This window comes from Mercenaria mercenaria, chromosome 4, assembly GCF_021730395.1.
Source record: "Mercenaria mercenaria strain notata chromosome 4, MADL_Memer_1, whole genome shotgun sequence".
In the NCBI taxonomy this organism is placed as follows: domain Eukaryota; kingdom Metazoa; phylum Mollusca; class Bivalvia; order Venerida; family Veneridae; genus Mercenaria; species Mercenaria mercenaria.
This window is the reverse complement of record NC_069364.1, coordinates 83450269-83470301: the sequence shown is the minus strand read 5'-3', so window position 1 is coordinate 83470301 and position 20033 is coordinate 83450269. Positions and strand designations below refer to the sequence as shown.

The window sequence follows — 20033 nt, the reverse complement described above, 5'->3', positions numbered from 1 at the left end:
CTAGCCTTGATGAAATAAAGGTCAAGTTTGAGTATGGGTCATCTTGGGTCAAAAACTAGGTCGCTAGGATATATCAAAGAAAAACGTTTTGTATGCGATAGAGGCTGTATTTTTTAATCAAGGTTGATGAAATTTAGTCAGAATGATTGCCTTGATCAAATCTAGGTCAAGTTCGAATGTTGGTCATCTTAGCTCAGAAACTAGGTCACTAGGTCAAATTGAAGAAAATGCTTGTTTACACTTAAGACACCACATTTTTGATCCGATCTTAATGAAAATTAGTCAGAATATTTGTTTCCATGAAATCACTATGTCAAACATGTTTACACTGTTATGGTGTGTTTATCAGGTGAGCGACCTAGGGCCATCTTGGCCCTCTTGTTTTTTAATCTGTCTTACTGTGGAGGTTTTTGTCAAATGAATATTTACTCTGTGTTGATACTGCTCTGGTTACCATTTATATTTGGTGACCTGCCATATGAAGTAAATATGTACAAAGCGAATTTGTTTGACTGGCGCTTTAAAGTAGGGGATGTCAAATATTTTTTTTTACAGTGGCACTGCAGACAGACATTTACTAAGAGCGTTGGCTAGAGTTGGTGCAGGATCCTTCGAGTACTTTGATACCAAAGTTAAATCTAAATGGGAAATGAAGGTATGTTGGTGATGCTGGCATGTAGCAATATATTATGACCCCAGAGCAATTGTTAAAAGTAGAACAGTTAAACCCCTGCCTGATAGTCACCTAAAAAAGCGGAATCCCTCATTTTCTTTATTTTCTTGATGTGGCATGTGTTATTTCCATTTAGATACATCCTTTAAAACAGGTGTTTTCCTTTAATTCACATGCAATTTGTTCTGCTGTGTTTCTTTATTTAAAACTTATTGTATTGCAACAATTCTGTCATGGATTATTATGTGTAGTTTTAATTTTGAATCATTAATATTCCTTTTCCAAGGTTAAATCTCAAATCAACAAGGCTGCCCAACCAGGACTGACATCTGTAAATGTTGACTGGGAACAGCACGGAGCAGACGTACCATCTCCTGTACAAGCTCCTCGACAAATCACGGCACTCTTCAATGGTTCCAGATCAGTTATATATGGATATGTACCAAACTGTACAATGGTAAATACTCTCTCTCTCCAATAAGCTGGGCCAGTATTTGAGCCCCACCATGAGAAAACCAACATAATGCGTTTGCGACCAGCATGGATTCAGTCTAGCCTGCACATCCGCACAGTCTGGTCAGGATCCATGCTGTTTGCTGGTCGCAAATGCACTATGTTGGTTTTCTCATGGTGCAGGTCATTTATCAATGTTGTAAGACTGAAATTTAGATGTAGACTTAAGCATGCAAAGTTTTCCACATTTTGCACAAATTGTGATAAAACTTTGCATAAATGTGTTTTAAGAGCTATAAATAGCTCAGCAATTTACTTAAAACAAAATCATAAATATTTAATATTTTCCAGTCCAAGTGTACATGTAAAATATTGATGAATATGGGCTCTGGCTGAACAGGACAAGCTACTACATATACAGACTTTCCTACAAAATCATGTTTAAAGGGGCCTCTGTGGCAGAGTTGTTGAGGTCACTGACTATGAATCACTTGCCCTTCACTGCTGTGGTTTCGAAACTTCACTTTGAGTGTAGAACTCTTCAGTGTTAGAAAGCTGTCCATTTGGCATATGGAAAGTCAGTGGTTATATACAGATGCCTGCCGTGATATGAAATAATGACCAGACGTGCACCTTGTGTCTACTTCCACCAATAGAAGCTAGAAAGTTGCCATATGGCCTATAATTGTTATAGGTCATAATATTTTATAATAACTAATATATAGAAGTAATAGTTCAGGGATTCTTGTTTCATTAATTAATTTGCAGACCTAATTGCAGGAATTTTTTTTTAGGAACTTTCAATTTCTGCAAGCTTGCGCAAGATTACAGCAAGCTTGCAAATTGAAATCAAATACAAGGGCCTGCAAGCTTGCAACAAGGTTCCAATTTTAAGCTTGCAGCAAGGTTCATGAGCATAAGCTTGCAAAATGAAATGAACTGCAAGCTTGCGAGGTTCCAATTCTGAGCTTGCAGCAAGCTTCATCTGCAAGCTTGCAACAAGCTTGCCGCAAGCTAAAAAATAAGCTTGCGATTTTGGTTTGGGATATTAACCATTATTATGCTGGACATGATTGATTCTGCCTTTGCAACCAGTGTAGATCATGATTAGCCTGCACATCCATGCAGTCATGATCTGCACTGTTCGCTATTCAGTCAGTATCTTTTGGGTAAGCACCACTTTAAATAGTAAATGGTACTGCCAAGACTGGTAGATGGACAAGTTCATTGTAGAAATTTAGCAGGGTAAGGGTTAAATCAGTGTGACTTGTATGATTTTAGATCAAGGTATATTTTTCAATTTCAGATAATAGTACTTTCTTTGAGTTTTGAATGATCTTGAAAATGTATCTAATTATATCTATAAGATTCTCAGATTTGCAAAAAAATATGTTATAAAATAGAATTGTTATCATTGTATAGTGATGATGTGCACTTTAACATACATTGCACAATTACAGCATGTCTTTTGATTATCATTTATTATTTAACATTGATTTACTATTAGTACTCTTAGACTTTTCTTTTGATGTGTTTCAATGGAGTAGGGTACCTGATGACAAGTATTATATTGCAGGCAACATTGCGAGCAAGCATAGCCGGGGAAGAAGTTTCTACAATGGTGTCTACTTCAGATCTCAGCATTACAGATGGAAATGTTAGATTTCATTTCATATTGTGAATTATTTAATTTATTGATACACAATTTTATATTTTCTTGATACAAAAATACCTAGTCTTTTTGGCTCACATGTCACAATGTGACAGTGTGAGCTTTTGTGATCGCGCAGCGTCCGTCGTCCGTCCGTCCGTCCGTGCGTAAACTTTTGCTTGTGACCACTCAAGAGGTCACATTTTTCATGGGATCTTTATGAAAGTTGGTCAGAATGTTCATCTTGATGATATCTAGGTCAAGTTCGAAACTGGGTCAACTGCGGTCAAAAAGTAGGTCAGTAGGTCTAAAAATAGAAAAACCTTGTGACCTCTCTAGAGGCCATATTTTTCAGTGGATCTTCATGAAAGTTAGTCAGAATGTTCGTCTTGATGATATCTAGGTCAAGTTCGAAACTAGGTCACGTGCCACTAAAAACTAGGTCAGTAGGTCAAATAAAAGAAAAACCTTGTGACCTCTCTAGAGGCCATATTTTTCATGGGATCTGTATGAAAGTTGGTCTGAACGTTTATCTTGATGATATCTAGGTCAAGTTCGAAACTGGGTCACGTGCTTTCCAAAATTAGGTCAGTAGGTCTAAAAATAGAAAAACCTTGTGACCTCTCTAGAGGCCATATTTTTCAATGAATCTTCATGAAAATTGGTCAGAATGTTCATCTTGATGATATCTAGGTCAAGTTCGAAACTGGGTCACGTGCGGTCCAAAACTAGGTCATTAGGTCTAAAAATAGAAAAACCTTGTGACCTCCCTACAGGCCATATTTTTCAATGGATCTTCATGAAAATTAGTCAGAATGTTCATCTTGATGATATTTAGGCCATGTTCGAAAGTGGATCACATGCGGTCAAAAACTAGGTCAGTAGGTCTAAAAATAGAAAAACCTTGTGACCTCCCTAGAGGCCATATTTTTCAATGGATCTTCATGAAAATTGGTCAGAATGTTCATCTTGATGATATCTAGGCCATGTTCGAAAGTGGGTCACGTGCAGTCAAACTAGGTCAGTAGGTCTAAAATTACTAAAACCTTGTGACCTCCCTAGAGGCCATATTTTTATATGGATATTCATGAAAATTAGTCAGAATGTTCATCTTGATGATATCTAGGTCAAGTTCGAAACTGGGTCACGTGCTTTCAAAAACTAGGTCAGTAGGTCTAAAGGTAGAAAAACTTTGTGACCTCTCTAGAGGCCATATTTTTCAATGGATCTTCATGAAAATTAGTCAGAATGTTCACCTTGATGATATCTAGGCCAAGATTGAAACTGGGTCACGTGCGGTCCAAAATTAGGTCATTAGGTCTAAAAATAGAAAAACCTTGTAACCTCTCTAGAGGCCATATTTTTCAATGGATCTTCATGAAAGTTGGTCTGAATGTTCACTTTGATGATATCTAGGTCAGGTTTGAAAGTGGGTCACATGCGGTCAAAAACTAGGTCAGTAGGTCTAAAAATAGAAAAACCTTGTGACCTCTCTAGAGGCCTTATTTTTCAATGGATCTTCATGAAAATTAGTCAGAATGTTCACCTTGATGATATCTTGGTCAGGTTCGAAAGTGGATGACGTGTGGTCAAAAACTAGGTCATTAGGTCTAAAAATAGAAAAACCTTGTGACCTCTCTAGAGGCCGTACTTTTCATGAGATCTTCATGAAAATTGGTGAGAATGTTCACCTTGATGGTATCTAGGTCCAGTTCGAAAGTGGGTCACGTGCAGTCAAAAACTAGGTCATTAGGTCAGATAATAGAAAAACCTTGTGACCTCTCTAGAGGCCATATTTTTCAATGGATCTTCATGAAACTTGGTCAGAATTTTTATCTCGGTATCTAGGTCAAGTTCAAAACTGGGTCACATGAGCTCAAATACTAGGTCACTATGTCAAATAATAGAAAAAAACAACGTCGTACTCAGTTCAAAACTGGGTCATGTGGGGACAGGTGAGCGATTCAGGACCATCATGGTCCTCTTGTTTAAAAAATCTTGCAGCTTTGAATTTATGACATAGCTACAAAACATTTCTTGTTAAATTAAGCATACCTTTTTTATCTCCGAGACTGTCCTCAAACCTTTTGGGTCTGGATAAGTAAATGAAAAGTCTGTGCTCTTGGATTATATAAAAAATTTATATGTATTGGGCAACATCACGTTTTTTTTTCTCACTTTCCAGATTCTTCATCGTTTAACAGCAAGAGCAATAATCAGTGACTGGGAGGATGGAGTTCTCTCTGCTGACCGTACTGACCATGAGGTAAGTGTCCATATTTTACTGACCATGAGGTAGGTGTCCATACCTTACAGATTATGAGGTAGGTGTCCCTACCTTAGCAATGTGAGGTAGATGTTTGTATCGTACTGACCATGAGGTAGATTTCTATACTTTTTGATCATGAGATATGTGGTCATACCATACAGACAATAAGGTAGGTGTTTGAACGGTACTGACATTGAGGTACTTGTCCATTCTGTACTGTTCATGAGGTAGATGTGCATACTGTAAAAGAATGTAACAGAAACATATATATTAAAAGTCGCCATATGACCTGTAATTGTGTTGGTGTGACGTCAAACCCAACAAAACAAATAAACATTTAAATTGAGTTAAGAAGGAGCTCAGCTTGGCAGACTGCCAGTTTCATAATTTCATTTTTATTTACATTTCATTACAGATAGTGAAGATGAACACCAAGGACTATATTATAGAGCTGAGTAAACAGTATACTATAGTAACACAGTTCACCAGCTTTGTTGCTATAGAGAAAAGAGATAAGGTATATTTTCACATTTTCATACCTTTGTTTACAAGTTGGTTATTTTTGCATCTTGATTGGTTAACCTTACTTTTACTGTCACCACCTAATAGATTTTTATTCAATCAGCTAAGTAGCCCTGCTTTCATTTAGGTCATGATTACACAGTGTCTACATGTAATCATTTTTGCTGATAAAATTTGATATGGAATTGGTACATGTAGGATTTCTTTAAATCAAAATTCTTAAAGTCATTGAATATTTTCTGAGTAATATCCCTTTTTGAATCAGATATTGTGCTTCTGTTTAGTTAAGGTAAGTATATTGATCTTTGAAGTAAAAATATGGCCAGAAATTGAAAGTTATCAATTAAAGTAAAAATCTTTTCTCAGAATGCTGTGTGTTTTCAAATTAGGGATTTTATGTAATTTTTATCAGGATGAGGAGAAAAAGGCTATAGATGCACCCTCTATGTCAGAACTGGTGGAACGAGAAAATGTCGACCAGCTTCAGTATATGGGCTTTGAAGAGGTACAGTATGATATATTTTAACAGTACACATGTACATGTATATCTAAAGAGCAAAGGCTGTATGCATACTTATATTTGCATTGCACACATTTCAAACTCAGCCACATTCCTTAAGAAAATCAAGATTTTTGATTGGTTATAGATTTGTGGCAATCACAGCTTGATTCATAAATTTGCATTCTGTTGGCACACACAAAATATGGAAGTTAAAGAAAATTGCAGTACATTTCACATATATATTTTATACACACTTTAAACAATGCATACAATAAAAAAATCTCTCTTTACAGCTTGTTGATTATGCAACTGTTAAAACAGAATGCTAGATACTTTTTTAGAATTTTCAAGTTAAATCAATGCAGTAAACAAGTGTTGTTACTGAAACGGGAAATACACACTAAGACAAATATATAAAAGAAATGCTATGGTGAAAATACATAGTAAGAGGGCTACAAACAATCTTGTGATAATTATATATTGCAGGAGAAGAAGCCAGAGGTTGATTATGAGAAGGCAATCGATGATGTACTTACTAATGTAAGGCTGAACTTTGACTCCTCTGATAAACAAATTGACTTCCTGAAGGAAGGAATCAGACTGGCTCAAGAGATCACAGATAATGAGTTACAGACTGAGAAAATGTTGATGGTATTTATGATATCTTTATTTTCTAGGAAAACATGTACACAGTGGAATACTATTTCTATTTCTATACTATTTCTACTGTATTTATTCATTGTGGTACATGTCTTAATACAAATGCAGAATCTTCTTTTAGGCAAATTATGTGACTGTTTAGTTATATTTTTAGAAATAATTGTATGTTTCCGGCAATGTTAAGAAATGCATAACCTTTCTTCAAGAAAAAGCTTTATGTGAATAATAAAATCTTTTAAGAAGATATCCTTAAATATAAGAGTGCAACCAAGCAAAATTGATAGTAGACCCGGATTGATTAAATCTGTTCATGAGGGGTATCGAAAGGTTCAGCATACCTTGCACTCCACTAGCACCTTCTGAATAGCACCTTCTGAAGGGGAACTATATTGTCCATAAACATTTAATGGACTCTATGATCCAAAAGGACCAGAAAATATAAGCAGACTGAGTCCAGTTATGGGCCGCCACACAGCAAGAATGCTGTTGTGAAAGTTAATAAAATCTTTAAGAAGATCCTTTGGAAGCATAGAATGCGACCAAGCAAAAGTAATAGCAGACTTGTTTGATTGAATCTGTTGATGAGAGCAACACCTTCCCACCCGCTTAGCACAGACTAAAGGGGAACTCTATGTTACATAAAAGTTGAATGGATTTCTATTTGACATGCTTGCCACAGGACATTTTCTACTTTTTGTTGTTAAAATCAAGCTGGCAAGCCATAGGAAAGACAACTTTATTCCTGTTAAAATAAGACAAATTTCTGAAAAGAAGTAGGCTATGAAACATATTGATAATCCTGGTACAAATGCAAGGGGCAATAGCCAGCTGTAATATCATCCCAGAACACTAACACAAATTTGTACAAACAGTAATCTGCATCCTCTTTTACATGTAATCTTGGTGTACAAATCACATAAAACTTGATGAATGTAAAGAAGATAAAAAATGTAAGAGGAGTTTTAGGATGATGAGATATTTGAAGATGGCAGACATACATTCAGTTTGATTGTTTAGTTGTTAACAGGTTGTAGAATTCATATATTCCTTTTGATTCTAGCTTGAAGAAGCATTTGACAGCTGGGACCTGGATGATAAAGTTGACTTCAGTCAGGCATTTGGAACTCAAAGAATAGGTAAGAACTGTTGTGTGCAGAAAAACCCGAGTGTACATAAAAAAAATACTTTTGAGGTCAGCTGAGAGGTCAAATGCATATGGTCTTTATTCAGAAATGAAAGGGTACTTGAAGTGTTTGAATCTGTTTGAAATGATTCTATTGTTCTTGATAGCTAGGGGGTCCCTGTTCACAGGTGATCTTGAAATACAGGTTTTCTATACATATCATTATTCATCAGCCATGGTCTGATATTATACATATCTTTAAAGGGACTAGCAATACTACTGTATGTCTTCAAAGGGGAATGCATAATAGGTCTCTACAATTTTAATGACATTTTTGCAATTAAATTTTTTTCACAGGGAAGATTTTAATGAAACTTTTCACTGTTGAAAAGCAACATTGTCTGATCAAATAAAATTTGTCTGTCCATATCTTATAGATATTTACCTGTAATTTAATAGATCAGCAAGTTTTAAGTTGATTTGAGGGCATTTTGGAATTGTTTCGTGTGACAGCAATTTTTTGTTGTTTTTATCTTATGCGAAAGTAATTTTAATGCTTTCCTAAATGCAAACACAGGATGACCTCTACATCTGGCCAATTTTCCTTACTGTATGCTTGGTCCAGGTTTTACTCTATGTTTTCCAGTCAGAAGCTGCTGCATCATTACTCTATTTAGCAGATGTGAAGAACTACCTTAACTTGATATTTAATTACTACATGTTTTTAGTATGTGACAGTTACAATAGAGGGCTTTTCCTTAAATCCTGTAGACTAAATGTTTGTAATTTCAGTTGTTCCCCACCTTTTGAGAAACAAAAAAGGGGAAAAGAAGTGGGCTGTGTCCAACCATGAAGGAATTTTAAAATAACTTGGCAAAAATGTTCAATTAAGGAGACAACCTGTGTTGCACAAGACAAAGACCCCTAGCTCAAAGGTCATGAACACACTTGGAGGTGAAAGGTTAACAGGTCTGTGTCATGTCCAGTCCACAGCTGTGCCATTCATCAAGGGATTTTGAAATTACTTGGCACAAATGTTGAGACAACGTTTCGCACAAAAGATCCAGACCCCAACTCCAAGGTCAAGGTCATACTTGGGATGTCAAATGTTATTAGGGTCTGTTTTGTGTCTGGTTACTTTGCATGGATGCGTTGAAGACCCAGACACCTAGCTCAGAGATTAAGGTTACATTTTGAAGTCAAAACTTAAGAGGATCTGTTTCATTTCTGGTCAAAAACTACCTTTCATCAAGAGATACTACAATCACTTGGCACTAATGTTCCCCATAATGAGATGACATGCCATGCAAGACCCAGGACCCTGTCTCAAAGATCAATATCACTCATAAAGGTCAAATATACTAGGTCATTTTTAGCTCATCTGATTTTTTGAAAAAAAATGATGAGTTATTGTCATCACTTGATCGGCGTCGGCGTCTGTGTCGGCGTCGGCGTTGCCTGGTTAAGTTTTATGTTTAGGTCAGCTTTTCTCCAAAACTATCAAAGTTATTGCTTTGAAACTTGCAACATTTGTTCATCATCATAAGCAGACCCTGTACATCAAGAAACATAACTCCATCCTGCTTTTTGCAAGAATTATTTCCCCTTTTGGACTTAGAAAATCAGTTTTCTTGGTTAAGTTTTATATTTAGGTCAGCTTTTCTCCTAAACTATCAAAGCTATTGCTTTAAAACTTGCAACACTTGTTCACCATCATAAGCTGACCCTGTACATCAAGAAACATAACTCCATCCTGCTTTTTGCAAGATTTATGGCCCCTTTTGGACTTAGAAAATATCAGATTTCTTGGTTAAGTTTTATGTTTAGGTCAACTTTATCTCATAAACTATCAAAGCTATTGCTTTGAAACTTGCAACACTTGTTTACCATCATAAGCTGACCCTGTACATCAAGAAACATAACTCCGTCCTGCTTTTAGTTATTACCCCTTTTGGACTTAGAAAATCAGTTTTCTTGGTTGAGTATTATGTTTAAGTCAGCTTTTCTCATAAACCATCAAAGCTATTGCTTTAAAACTTGCAACAGTTTTTCATCATCATAAGCGAATGCTGTACATCAAGAAACATAACTCTATCCAGCTTTTTGCAAGAATGATGGCCCTTTTTAGACTTAGAAAATCATAGGTAGGACAATATTTCTATTATACAAAAAAAATCAGATGAGCGTCAGCACCCGCAAGGCAGTGCTCTTGTTTTGTCTGGCCATGAACCGCTTAATGGATCTTCATGAAACTTTGTCTGTAGAATAATTTTGTAAGATGCTTTCCCAAAAATTGTTTAAATGAGGGCACTTGGCCCCTTTAAGGTGCCGCTAGGGCTAAAATTAGAAAAAACCTTTAAACCACTTCTTCTCATGAACCGCTTGATGGATCTTCGTCAAATTTTGTCTGTAGCATCATTGTAAGGTCCTCTCTCAAATTTATTCAAATTTGGGACACTTAAGCACCTTTTAGGGGCTGCAAGAGCAAAAAACAGAAATACCTTTGTGATATGGCTAGATATCTTTCTGTGTAAATGAAGCATTATTTGATATTACTCGAAATAAAAAACAATACATACAGCCTTCTCTAAATTTATTAAACATGTCACCAATCTGTACCGACAATATATTCAAATAGATATAGGTACGTGATAATAAAACCTTGAAATATTGCTTACGAATTACATGTATATTCATATCATTTCAAATTAATAAGTTTGGTTGTGTCGGCCGCTCAAATTTGGTAGCTAGCTCATCGACCGGAAGGGACCAAGCGTGCCAAACATTACAAGTGAAATTGCCAAAAGGATCCCGGTCGCCGAGTCACCTTTGAAAATATTACTAATGGCATCAATTGCTACGTGTCGCATTACCAAAGGAGTCCCACTGATCGTGCAATCATAGACCCCAGCTTCCAAGTTGACCGTACCGCGAATCGGTACCAACCTTGAAAGCAAAGGACCCATAATCACACTACCAGCTCGATACGAGGTATGCCGGTAGAACCTGTAATGCGTTACTGGCAGCAAACACGTCGACTAGGCCTTACCAAAACTACATGGGCCAGACCTAGTGACCCGAAGCAACATTCAGGTCAACGACAGACTACAAACAAACCCGAAGCAACATTCGAGTTTACCACTACTTAGTGACCCGAAGCAACATTCGGGTCGACAACAATAAGTAAACAAGTAACCGGAAGCAACAGTCCAGTTGACAACCATTGAAATAACCTGGTGACTCAGAGTAACAATAACAGCTTACATAAAGTAGTGACCTGCGAAATAAGATAGAAAAATCCGAATACGGACGGCTATGTCTCCTCTTGAACGCAAAATAGAATGCCATCGAGGAGAGAAGTCACGCCCATATTCCGAAGTAAGCGAAATTTGAAATTGTAAATAACAATAACTTGTTAAATTTACTTCATAGAAACTGCAACGCCTGGTCACCTTCCGGCCAATAAAAATTTTACCGCAATATACAACATATAAATAGAGCGACATATATGAATGAAACCTTAAGATAGACTGTCCGACTCTTTATATACATACATTTATATTATTTAGGCATAGAATTACGTCTTCATGAAGTAAATACACTAAATGTCCAGAATTATGCTGCTTAGTATACATGTAATGTCAAATAATTGTCCCATTAAGCTAGCACAAAATGTCACACGATATAAATGCACATAAAATGTGTAATAAGAACAAACAAATACCCGAGCACTATGATCATTAACTGACAAATCACTTCCAATGAATCAGTGTTCACACTAAATAAGTATATTACAAATGACTGTTCACATCAGCATTAATTCCATGTACCGCTAAGGCGCCTGTAACCGTTTATTTGATAAAATCACAGTCTTCATAACAATATACTGTTTTCACATCTGAATTGCATTCGTCTTATGGCTCTGGGTACATGAGTTGGTGACACCGTCAGAATTCAACATTGATACAACAGAAATTTGAAATATGGTATCCTGAAAATATATACAACCAACAGCAATTCCTGACCAAAAATAGTTATCACATGGTATAGTATAGGTGAAACAATCTTATTAATCAAAAATATGGTAGCTTTTGCGGGCTGAGGCGGGCGGGGAAAAGTTGTAAGTTCGATGTTCTTTACAGGTAGACTACGACGTAAGTGAGAAAGGCTGCACGTGTTTTTTGCTTTTATAAGCCGTTATTAAGATTGTTCTTGGCCCAGTAATTATGTGTAATTCGTATCAGTCAGAAAGACGGGAACCAGTTATAAGAAAAGACCGAAAGATAACCGTGTGACCATGGCAACGAGCATAACAAGTATTTCTTGAATAAATAAATCAAATTATTTTTAATTGAAAATAATTTATCTTATTTGATATTACTCGAAATAAAAAACAATACATACAGCCTTCTCTAAATTTATTAAACATGTCACCAATCTGTACCGACAATATATTCAAATAGATATAGGTACGTGATAATAAAACCTTGAAATATTGCTTACGAATTACATGTATATTCATATCATTTCAAATTAATAAGTTTGGTTGTGTCGGCTGCTCAAATTTGGTAGCTAGCTCATCGACCGGAAGGGACCTGCAAGCGTGCCAAACATTACAAGTGAAATTGCCAAAAGGATCCCGGTCGCCGAGTCACCTTTGAAAATATTACTAATGGCATCAATTGCTACGTGTCGCATTACCAAAGGAGTCCCACTGATCGTGCAGTCATAGACCCCAGCTTCCAAGTTGACCGTACCGTGAATCGGTACCAACCTTGAAAGCAAAGGACCCATAATCACACTACCAGCTCGATACGAGGTATGCCGGTAGAACCTGTAATGCGTTACTGGCAGCAAACACGTCGACTAGGCCTTACCAAAACTACATGGGCCAGACCTAGTGACCCGAAGCAACATTCAGGTCAACGACAGACTACAAACAAACCCGAAGCAACATTCGAGTTTACCACTACTTAGTGACCCGAAGCAACATTCGGGTCGACAACAATAAGTAAACAAGTAACCAGAAGCAACAGTCCAGTTGACAACCATTGAAATAACCTGGTGACTCAGAGTAACAATAACAGCTTACATAAAGTAGTGACCTGCGAAATAAGATAGAAAAATCCGAATACGGACGGCTATGTCTCCTCTTGAACGCAAAATAGAATGCCATCGAGGAGAGAAGTCACGCCCATATTCCGAAGTAAGCGAAATTGGAAATTGTAAATAACAATAACTTGTTAAATTTACTTCATAGAAACTGCAACGCCTGGTCACCTTCCGGCCAATAAAAATTTTACCGCCACAATAAATTTCAATTTATCCCCCAAAATTATTATTGAGACGCACAGAGATTTTTTATTATGGCAGATTTCAAATAGTACAGATAAAACTCCAACCCCACCTCATTTAAATGGACCCCGTCAGATCTGAAAAAATTAGTAGCCGTATCAATATCTGGGCTCACTATATCACTCCTGCCAGACCGACTTGTAATAATCCGGCCCGATCTATTTATTCGTTTGCGTTTGACGTCAATAGCTTTGAGATTACAGGCCCCCCTCCAGACCCTCCTTGGTAAAATATCTACCCAAATGATAATTGTCTCGGGGAAGGCATCGCGTAGATATTTCACTTCTGTCTCTATTAACTCCCTTAGCTCGATAGAAGATAAACTTGTCAAATCGTTACCACCTAAATGTAAGATGATAGCCCTTGGTGGCGATGACAGTAATACTTGAGTCTGTACTGAATGGCGAAATGATGTCCATCGAAGTCCGCTTATTCCCCACCAAGCTATAGTTATATCGGGTAACGAAAGGTTGGGTTTACCGGTGTCTGCTGCTCGTTTACCAGCCCAGAACGGTATTGAATCTCCCAGGACCCACACATCTACAAATAGTTATTAGATGGAATTGACAAGAATACCTTAAATGTGGAAAATTCGCTTTAAACGGAATAACTACCAGGAAGAACTGACTTCAATGCACTTTTAAAAAATGTTGTCCGCTGATACAGTTAAGAGTGGGAAAACATCTCTTTACTGTAGAATTACGTTCGGATGTATACTTTATAGCAATTAGATTTCCATCTACCAAGTTTCATAATTACACTCGCTGAATAACCCCTAGTTGCCAGGTCTGTAGCCCGACCAATTCTAAAGCTATGCGATTTAAATGTACCAGTAATTTGATTTTTACTCAGACATTTATACAGAATGGCTGAAAATTGAGTTCTGGTAACTGGGGTGCCTTCTTGATGACAAAATAATATTCCTTCATTTTTTGGTCTTACGGCCAAGAAATCTGTTAATGCTTGCACTGCACAGACAGGCCCAGATTCTCTGGGTAGTTTTAGTCGGTTTTCCCCTTTGGTTTGTTTTACTATGCCGAAGTTGAATTGTAAGATATTGGTTATCAATCACGAACAAATCTGATCGTTTAATGGGCCCATCAAATTGTCCCCTAAAGGAGACAACTAATTCGCTAACCCTGAACAATCCAAAGTATGCTAAAGTAAAGAGCGAAGTAAACAGTTTTGTTTCATACGCATTGAAGCATATTTCTCTTAGAACTCTGCAAATAGATGTCAAAATAGGCAGAGTTAGTGGGGCTCTGTTATCATGTGTGATACGGTTCCTATGGCAACCCTCTAGTAATTTATTAACAATGAAAACCTGGGTTATATCATAATATCCAGAAAGTTTGTGAAAATAATTTAGCCCAGCTATATACCTCGTGATTGTCTTGGGTGACAACCCTTTTTCGAAACAATAAGCCATAAATAAAGTGATTTGTTGTTCTGGTATAGGCCAACTGTCTGAAAGATTGTATAACCGCCTAAAATTTTCAAATGCCCGAAAGGCAGTATTATATGTTAGCCTTGAATTCATTGAAATCCCTGACAGAAGCAGTTGTCTAGCTCTAGATCGAAGATGTCCCATAGAAAAGTTGGTATTGAATGGGGGCTGACGTCTGCGTCTGGAGCTAATTCTCTGAACTTGTTCAACTGAAAGCGAGATAAAGCGTTGCAGATTTCATTGCTACAACCCGGGACATGAGAGGCTTTGATTAAAATATTCAAGTTAAAACATCTCAACGTTAATATCCTGACAATGCACATAACTCGTTCTGATTTAGAGGATAATTTGTTAAGAATGTGAACCACAGCCATATTATCGCTGTTAAATCTTATTTTTTTATTCATCAGATCCTTTCCCCAAATGAATATAGCTACCAAAATCGGGAACAATTCCAGTACTGTTATATCTGACGTGATGCCGCACGTGTGCCACGTGTCCGGCCACTTCGCCGAACACCAATGGCCTTTGAAGTATATACCAAAGCCTAATCCCTTGCCACCCGCACTATCAGTGTATAACTCTGTATCGGTGTTCGTGATCCAATAACGGTCATGAAAAACAGAGATACCGTTAAATTTTTTTAGAAAAACTAACCACATTGCCAAATCAAGCCGTATCTCTTTTTTAATTCGAATGCGATGAAAAGGCTTCGTGAGACCACAAACTGAGTTTATTAGTCGGCGTATAAAAGGCCTACCCACTACTATGGCTCTGCAACAAAAGTTTAATGACCCAATGAGAGACTGCATTTTCTTTAATGTTGTTTTATTTCGTGAAAGAATTTCTTCGATTTTTTGTATAACCTCCTGCATTTTTGCTATAGGAATTTTTACCGTCATATGGTTTGAATCTAGTTCTAGGCCTAAAAAGATCAAAACCTCTGTAGGGCCTTCAGTTTTGTCGAGCGCTAAAGGCACACCAAGTTCAGACATTGTACTTTTAAAAATTTCTAAAGCACGAGTACATGATTCAACAGATTTGTCTCCCCCTAGAAAGTCATCTAAATAGTGTATCAAGCTATCTGACTGTAGTTTTAATTTAACACAAAATTCAAGAAACCTAGCAAACCTTTCAAAAGTTATGCAGCTTATTGATACCCCAAACGGGAGCGCTTTGTCAAAATAAAAATGACCATCATAGCAAAATCCCAGTAATTCAAAATCATCGGGGTGAATCGGTATTAAACGATATGCACTTTTAATGTCCGACTTGAAAAGTTTACAATTTCGTCCTAGATCTTGAACTAACTTAACTGCCTTGTCGAAGCTAGTGTATTGGACAGAGCATAAATCTGGGTCAATAAAGTCATTAATTGAACCGCCAGGGGGATGTGACAAATGATGAATCATTCGGAATTCTCCCGGTGTTTTTTTAGGAACTAAGCCTATCGGTGAAACTATTAAATTAGGAAATGGGCGATGAACAAATGGACCAGCTATTCTTCCTGCTTCTAACTCTTTATTAATTTGAGATTTTATTATTTCCGGACTGAGTGTAACAGAACGCAAATTATTTGAATCTCGTGGTAAGCGAGGACCTGTGTACTGAATGGAAAATCCTTTCGTAAAACCGTCTAGTAAAAACTTAGATTCACTGGTTTCGTACAAGAGTGCATATTGTTTCAAGGCTTCCACTTTTACTGGTGATTTTGCCAAATTAGAAATATCAAAATTGGTGAGCTGTTGAACTGATGGGCTGTTTGTTGAGTTAAAGCTTACAGTTTTACTGTTTTCTTGGTTGACCTCGTTTAGGTCCTCTGAACGGTCGGCGAAAGCCCCTGCCACGAAAATTAAACTGAGGGCTTGTCATTTGACCTTGACCTGAAGAACCGGACTGGGAACAGGTGACCTCAGGATGTGGTGCAAAACATTTTGCGCATATATGAGGATATTTACAGTTTGACCAGAAACAACTACCTCTGTTAAAATCATGGCACGTGTACCTGAGAGGATTTATAACTGACTGATTTGCAGACTGATTATCTTTGACCTGTATACATCGCCACCAAAGTTCGTTATTTGTTTGTGACCATGGGGACGGACATATAGCCTGGCAAAGGGGAAATTGTTCATCATAAATTCTCCACCCGTTGCCCCCTTGGCGCATTGCACAGTCCCATATGTTAAACATATAGTGAAGTAACTCGTGAACTTTATCACTATGTGTCGGAAGGTAAATGGAAGCATAAATTATAAATGCATTGGTCCATTTTTCTCTAGATGTAATTTTATCTTTGCACTCTTTATGAGATGACTCAATGTGGCCATCCGCCGAGAGTTTGAAAACACTACCCTTACAAAATTCAGACAGTTCGATAGCCCCTTTTAAGAGTAAGGCCAGATTAACGTATTCTCCACGACAGATTTGTTGTTTTAACGATGATGGTACATGTGCAGTCAAATCATCATTTGATAAACGAACGGATGGAAAGTTATGATTAAAGGAGGCATTCTGACACGTTTCATTGATCTGACGGGGTGGCAGAGGTACATTTTTGTCGTGTCCATTGTCAAATCCTATATTAGAAGTACTATTTGACCTTGAACTAGTCTCATTACCGTTACAAGACATAAGACCTGAACTACGAAAAACCTGTTCAAAATCAATAAAATTAGACCCACCGGCATTTTCCTGTAACAGTATATTGCCTCCGTCATCTATATCTGATGGCTCTGCCAGACCACGTGCCGGTGTCCTTTCAGCGTGCTCAAGGTCATCGGCTCTTCGTTTCTGCCCGCGGGTGTTTGGATGGTTATTGCCTCGTTCTGCCTCATTCTGCTGGCCGCCTGCTTCATTCTGCTGGCCGTCGGCATTTCTGTTTGCCCTGGCTGGCCTTCCTGCCCTAGCCCTGCCGCCTCGCTGTCTAACACGCCCACGCGGCATTAGAATCCGAGTAGATTTACTAGTATATATATATATATACGTAGCAGAAGAAAAGTTGTAAGTTCGATGTTCTTTACAGGTAGACTACGACGTAAGTGAGAAAGGCTGCACGTGTTTTTTGCTTTTATAAGCCGTTATTAAGATTGTTCTCGGCCCAGTAATTATGTGTAATTCGTATTAGTCAGAAAGACGGGAACCAGTTATAAGAAAAGACCGAGAGATAACCGTGTGACCATGGCAACGAGCATAACAAGTATTTCTTGAATAAATAAATCAAATTATTTTTAATTGAAAATAATTTATCTTATTTGGACACACACATTGTTAGCCCACCATCATCAGATGGTGGGCTATTCAAATCACTCTGCGTCTGTGGTCCGACGTCCTTCCGTCTGTCCGTCCGTCCGTCCTTCCGTTAACAATTTCTCGTTATCGCATCTCCTCAGACACTACCAGGGGCATTTTGACCAAACTTTGTCAGAATGATGTATTGGTACTCTAGTTGTGTCCCTCTGAAAATCAGACTGGTTCAACAATTTTTTAGTGAGTTATGGCCCTTTGTTTATTTCTATAATTTACATAGATTTATATAGGGAAAAACTTTGAAAATCTTCTTGTCCAAAACCACAGAGCCTAGAGCTTTGATATTTGGTATGAAGCATCATCTAGTGGTCCTCTACCAAGATGATTCAAATTATTTCCCCGGGGTCTAATATGGCCCCGCCCCGGGGGTCACATGGTTTATATAGACTTATATAGGGAAAAACTTTGAAAAACCTCTTGTTCAAAACCATAGGGCCTAGAGCTTTGATATTTTGTATGTGACATCATCTAGTGGTCTTCTACTAAGATTTTTCAAATTATCCCCCTAGGGTCAAATATGGCCCCGTCCCGGGGGTCACATGGTTTACATAGACTTATATAGGGAAAAACTTTGAATATCTTCTTGCCCAAACCACAAAACCTAGGGCTTTGATATTTGTTATGTAGCATCATCTAGTGGTTCTCTACCAAGTTTGGTCAAATTATCCCCCTAGGGTCAAATATGGCCCCGCCCCGGGGGTCACATGGTTCATATAGACTTATATAGGGAAAAGCTTTTAAAATCTTCTTGTCAGTAACCTACAATATTCAAATTTGGACCACATGTATGGTTTTGAGAGGCAAGATGAACCTTGACATGAGTTGACCTTTGTGTTCCGAAATGAAATTTGACCTTGATTTTGACCTAGTGACCTACTTTCACATTTCTCAAGCTACAGCCTTCAAATTTGGACCACATGCTTAGTTTTTTGTACCGAAACAAACTTTGACCTTTACATTGACCTAGTGACCTACTTTCACATGTTTGAAGGTACAGGCTTCAAATTTGGACCACATGCATAGTTCTGTGTCAAAAAAATTTGACATTGATTTTGACCTAGTGACCTACTTTCACATTTATCGAGCTACAGCCTTCAAATTCAAATTAGGACCACTTGCATAGTTTTGTGTACCGAACAAACTTTGACCTTTACATTGACCTAGTGACCTACTTTTACATTTTTGAAGGTACAGGCTTCAAATTTGGACCACATGCATAGTTCTGTGTTCCGAAATAAAATTTGACCTTGATTTTGACCTAGTGACCTACTTTCACATTTCTCGAGCTACAGCCTTCAAATTTGGACCACTTGCTTAGTTTTGTGTACTGAAATGAACTTTGATCTTAAGATTGACCTAGTGACCTACTTTCACATTTCTGTAGCTACAGGCTTCAAATTTAGACCACATGCATAGGATTGTGTACCGAAACAAACTTTGACATTGACCTAGTGACCTACTTTCACATTTCTCAAGCTACAGCCTTCAAATTTGGACCACTTGCATAGTTTTTTGTACCAAAATAAACTGTGACCTTAAGATTGACCTAGTGACCTACTTTCAAATTTCTCAAACTACAGCCTTCAAACTTGATGCACATGCATAGTTTTGTGTACAAAGAACTTTGTCCTTGAAATTGATCTAGTGACCTACTTTCACATCTCAAGCTACAGCTTTTGAATTTGGACCACATGCACAGTGTTGTGTACGGAAATGAAATTTGACCTTGAGCTAGTCAGTAAGTCTTGAAATTTGGAACACTCAAAAATGGCACATTGGTGGGCGCCAAGATCACTCTGTGATCTCTTGTTATTAAAAGCAGTGTTTAATGTTTTTTAAATTAATTTACTATTTAGGGAATCCAAAAACGCAGAAGACTTCTCACTTATTTGTCAAAACATTGACGGGGAAGACAGTTAGTATGGATTTGGATGCCTGCAGTACTATAGCTGATGTAAAGGTATTGATTTTTCTGATTTGAAATCTGTTGATATAGCCAAATGTTAACTACACATTTTATGATAGTATATATAGTGTTAGTTATCATGTTAAATTAAAGTGTTACCAAT

General features: G+C 37.4%; 1 protein-coding gene across 1 annotated transcript in view; it reads left to right on the top strand.

Annotated features, from left to right (window-relative positions):
- Positions 1-20033, top strand: part of LOC123553036 (protein mono-ADP-ribosyltransferase PARP4-like) — a 101060-nt gene that overhangs the window by 48201 nt on the left and 32826 nt on the right. The window contains exons 22-30 of the mRNA XM_053542310.1: positions 556-655; positions 960-1130; positions 2703-2783; positions 4963-5043; positions 5462-5563; positions 5981-6073; positions 6557-6721; positions 7791-7866; positions 19821-19924. Coding sequence (XP_053398285.1) covers positions 556-655; positions 960-1130; positions 2703-2783; positions 4963-5043; positions 5462-5563; positions 5981-6073; positions 6557-6721; positions 7791-7866; positions 19821-19924 — 973 coding nt within the window. The remainder of the gene's footprint in view (positions 1-555; positions 656-959; positions 1131-2702; positions 2784-4962; positions 5044-5461; positions 5564-5980; positions 6074-6556; positions 6722-7790; positions 7867-19820; positions 19925-20033) is intronic.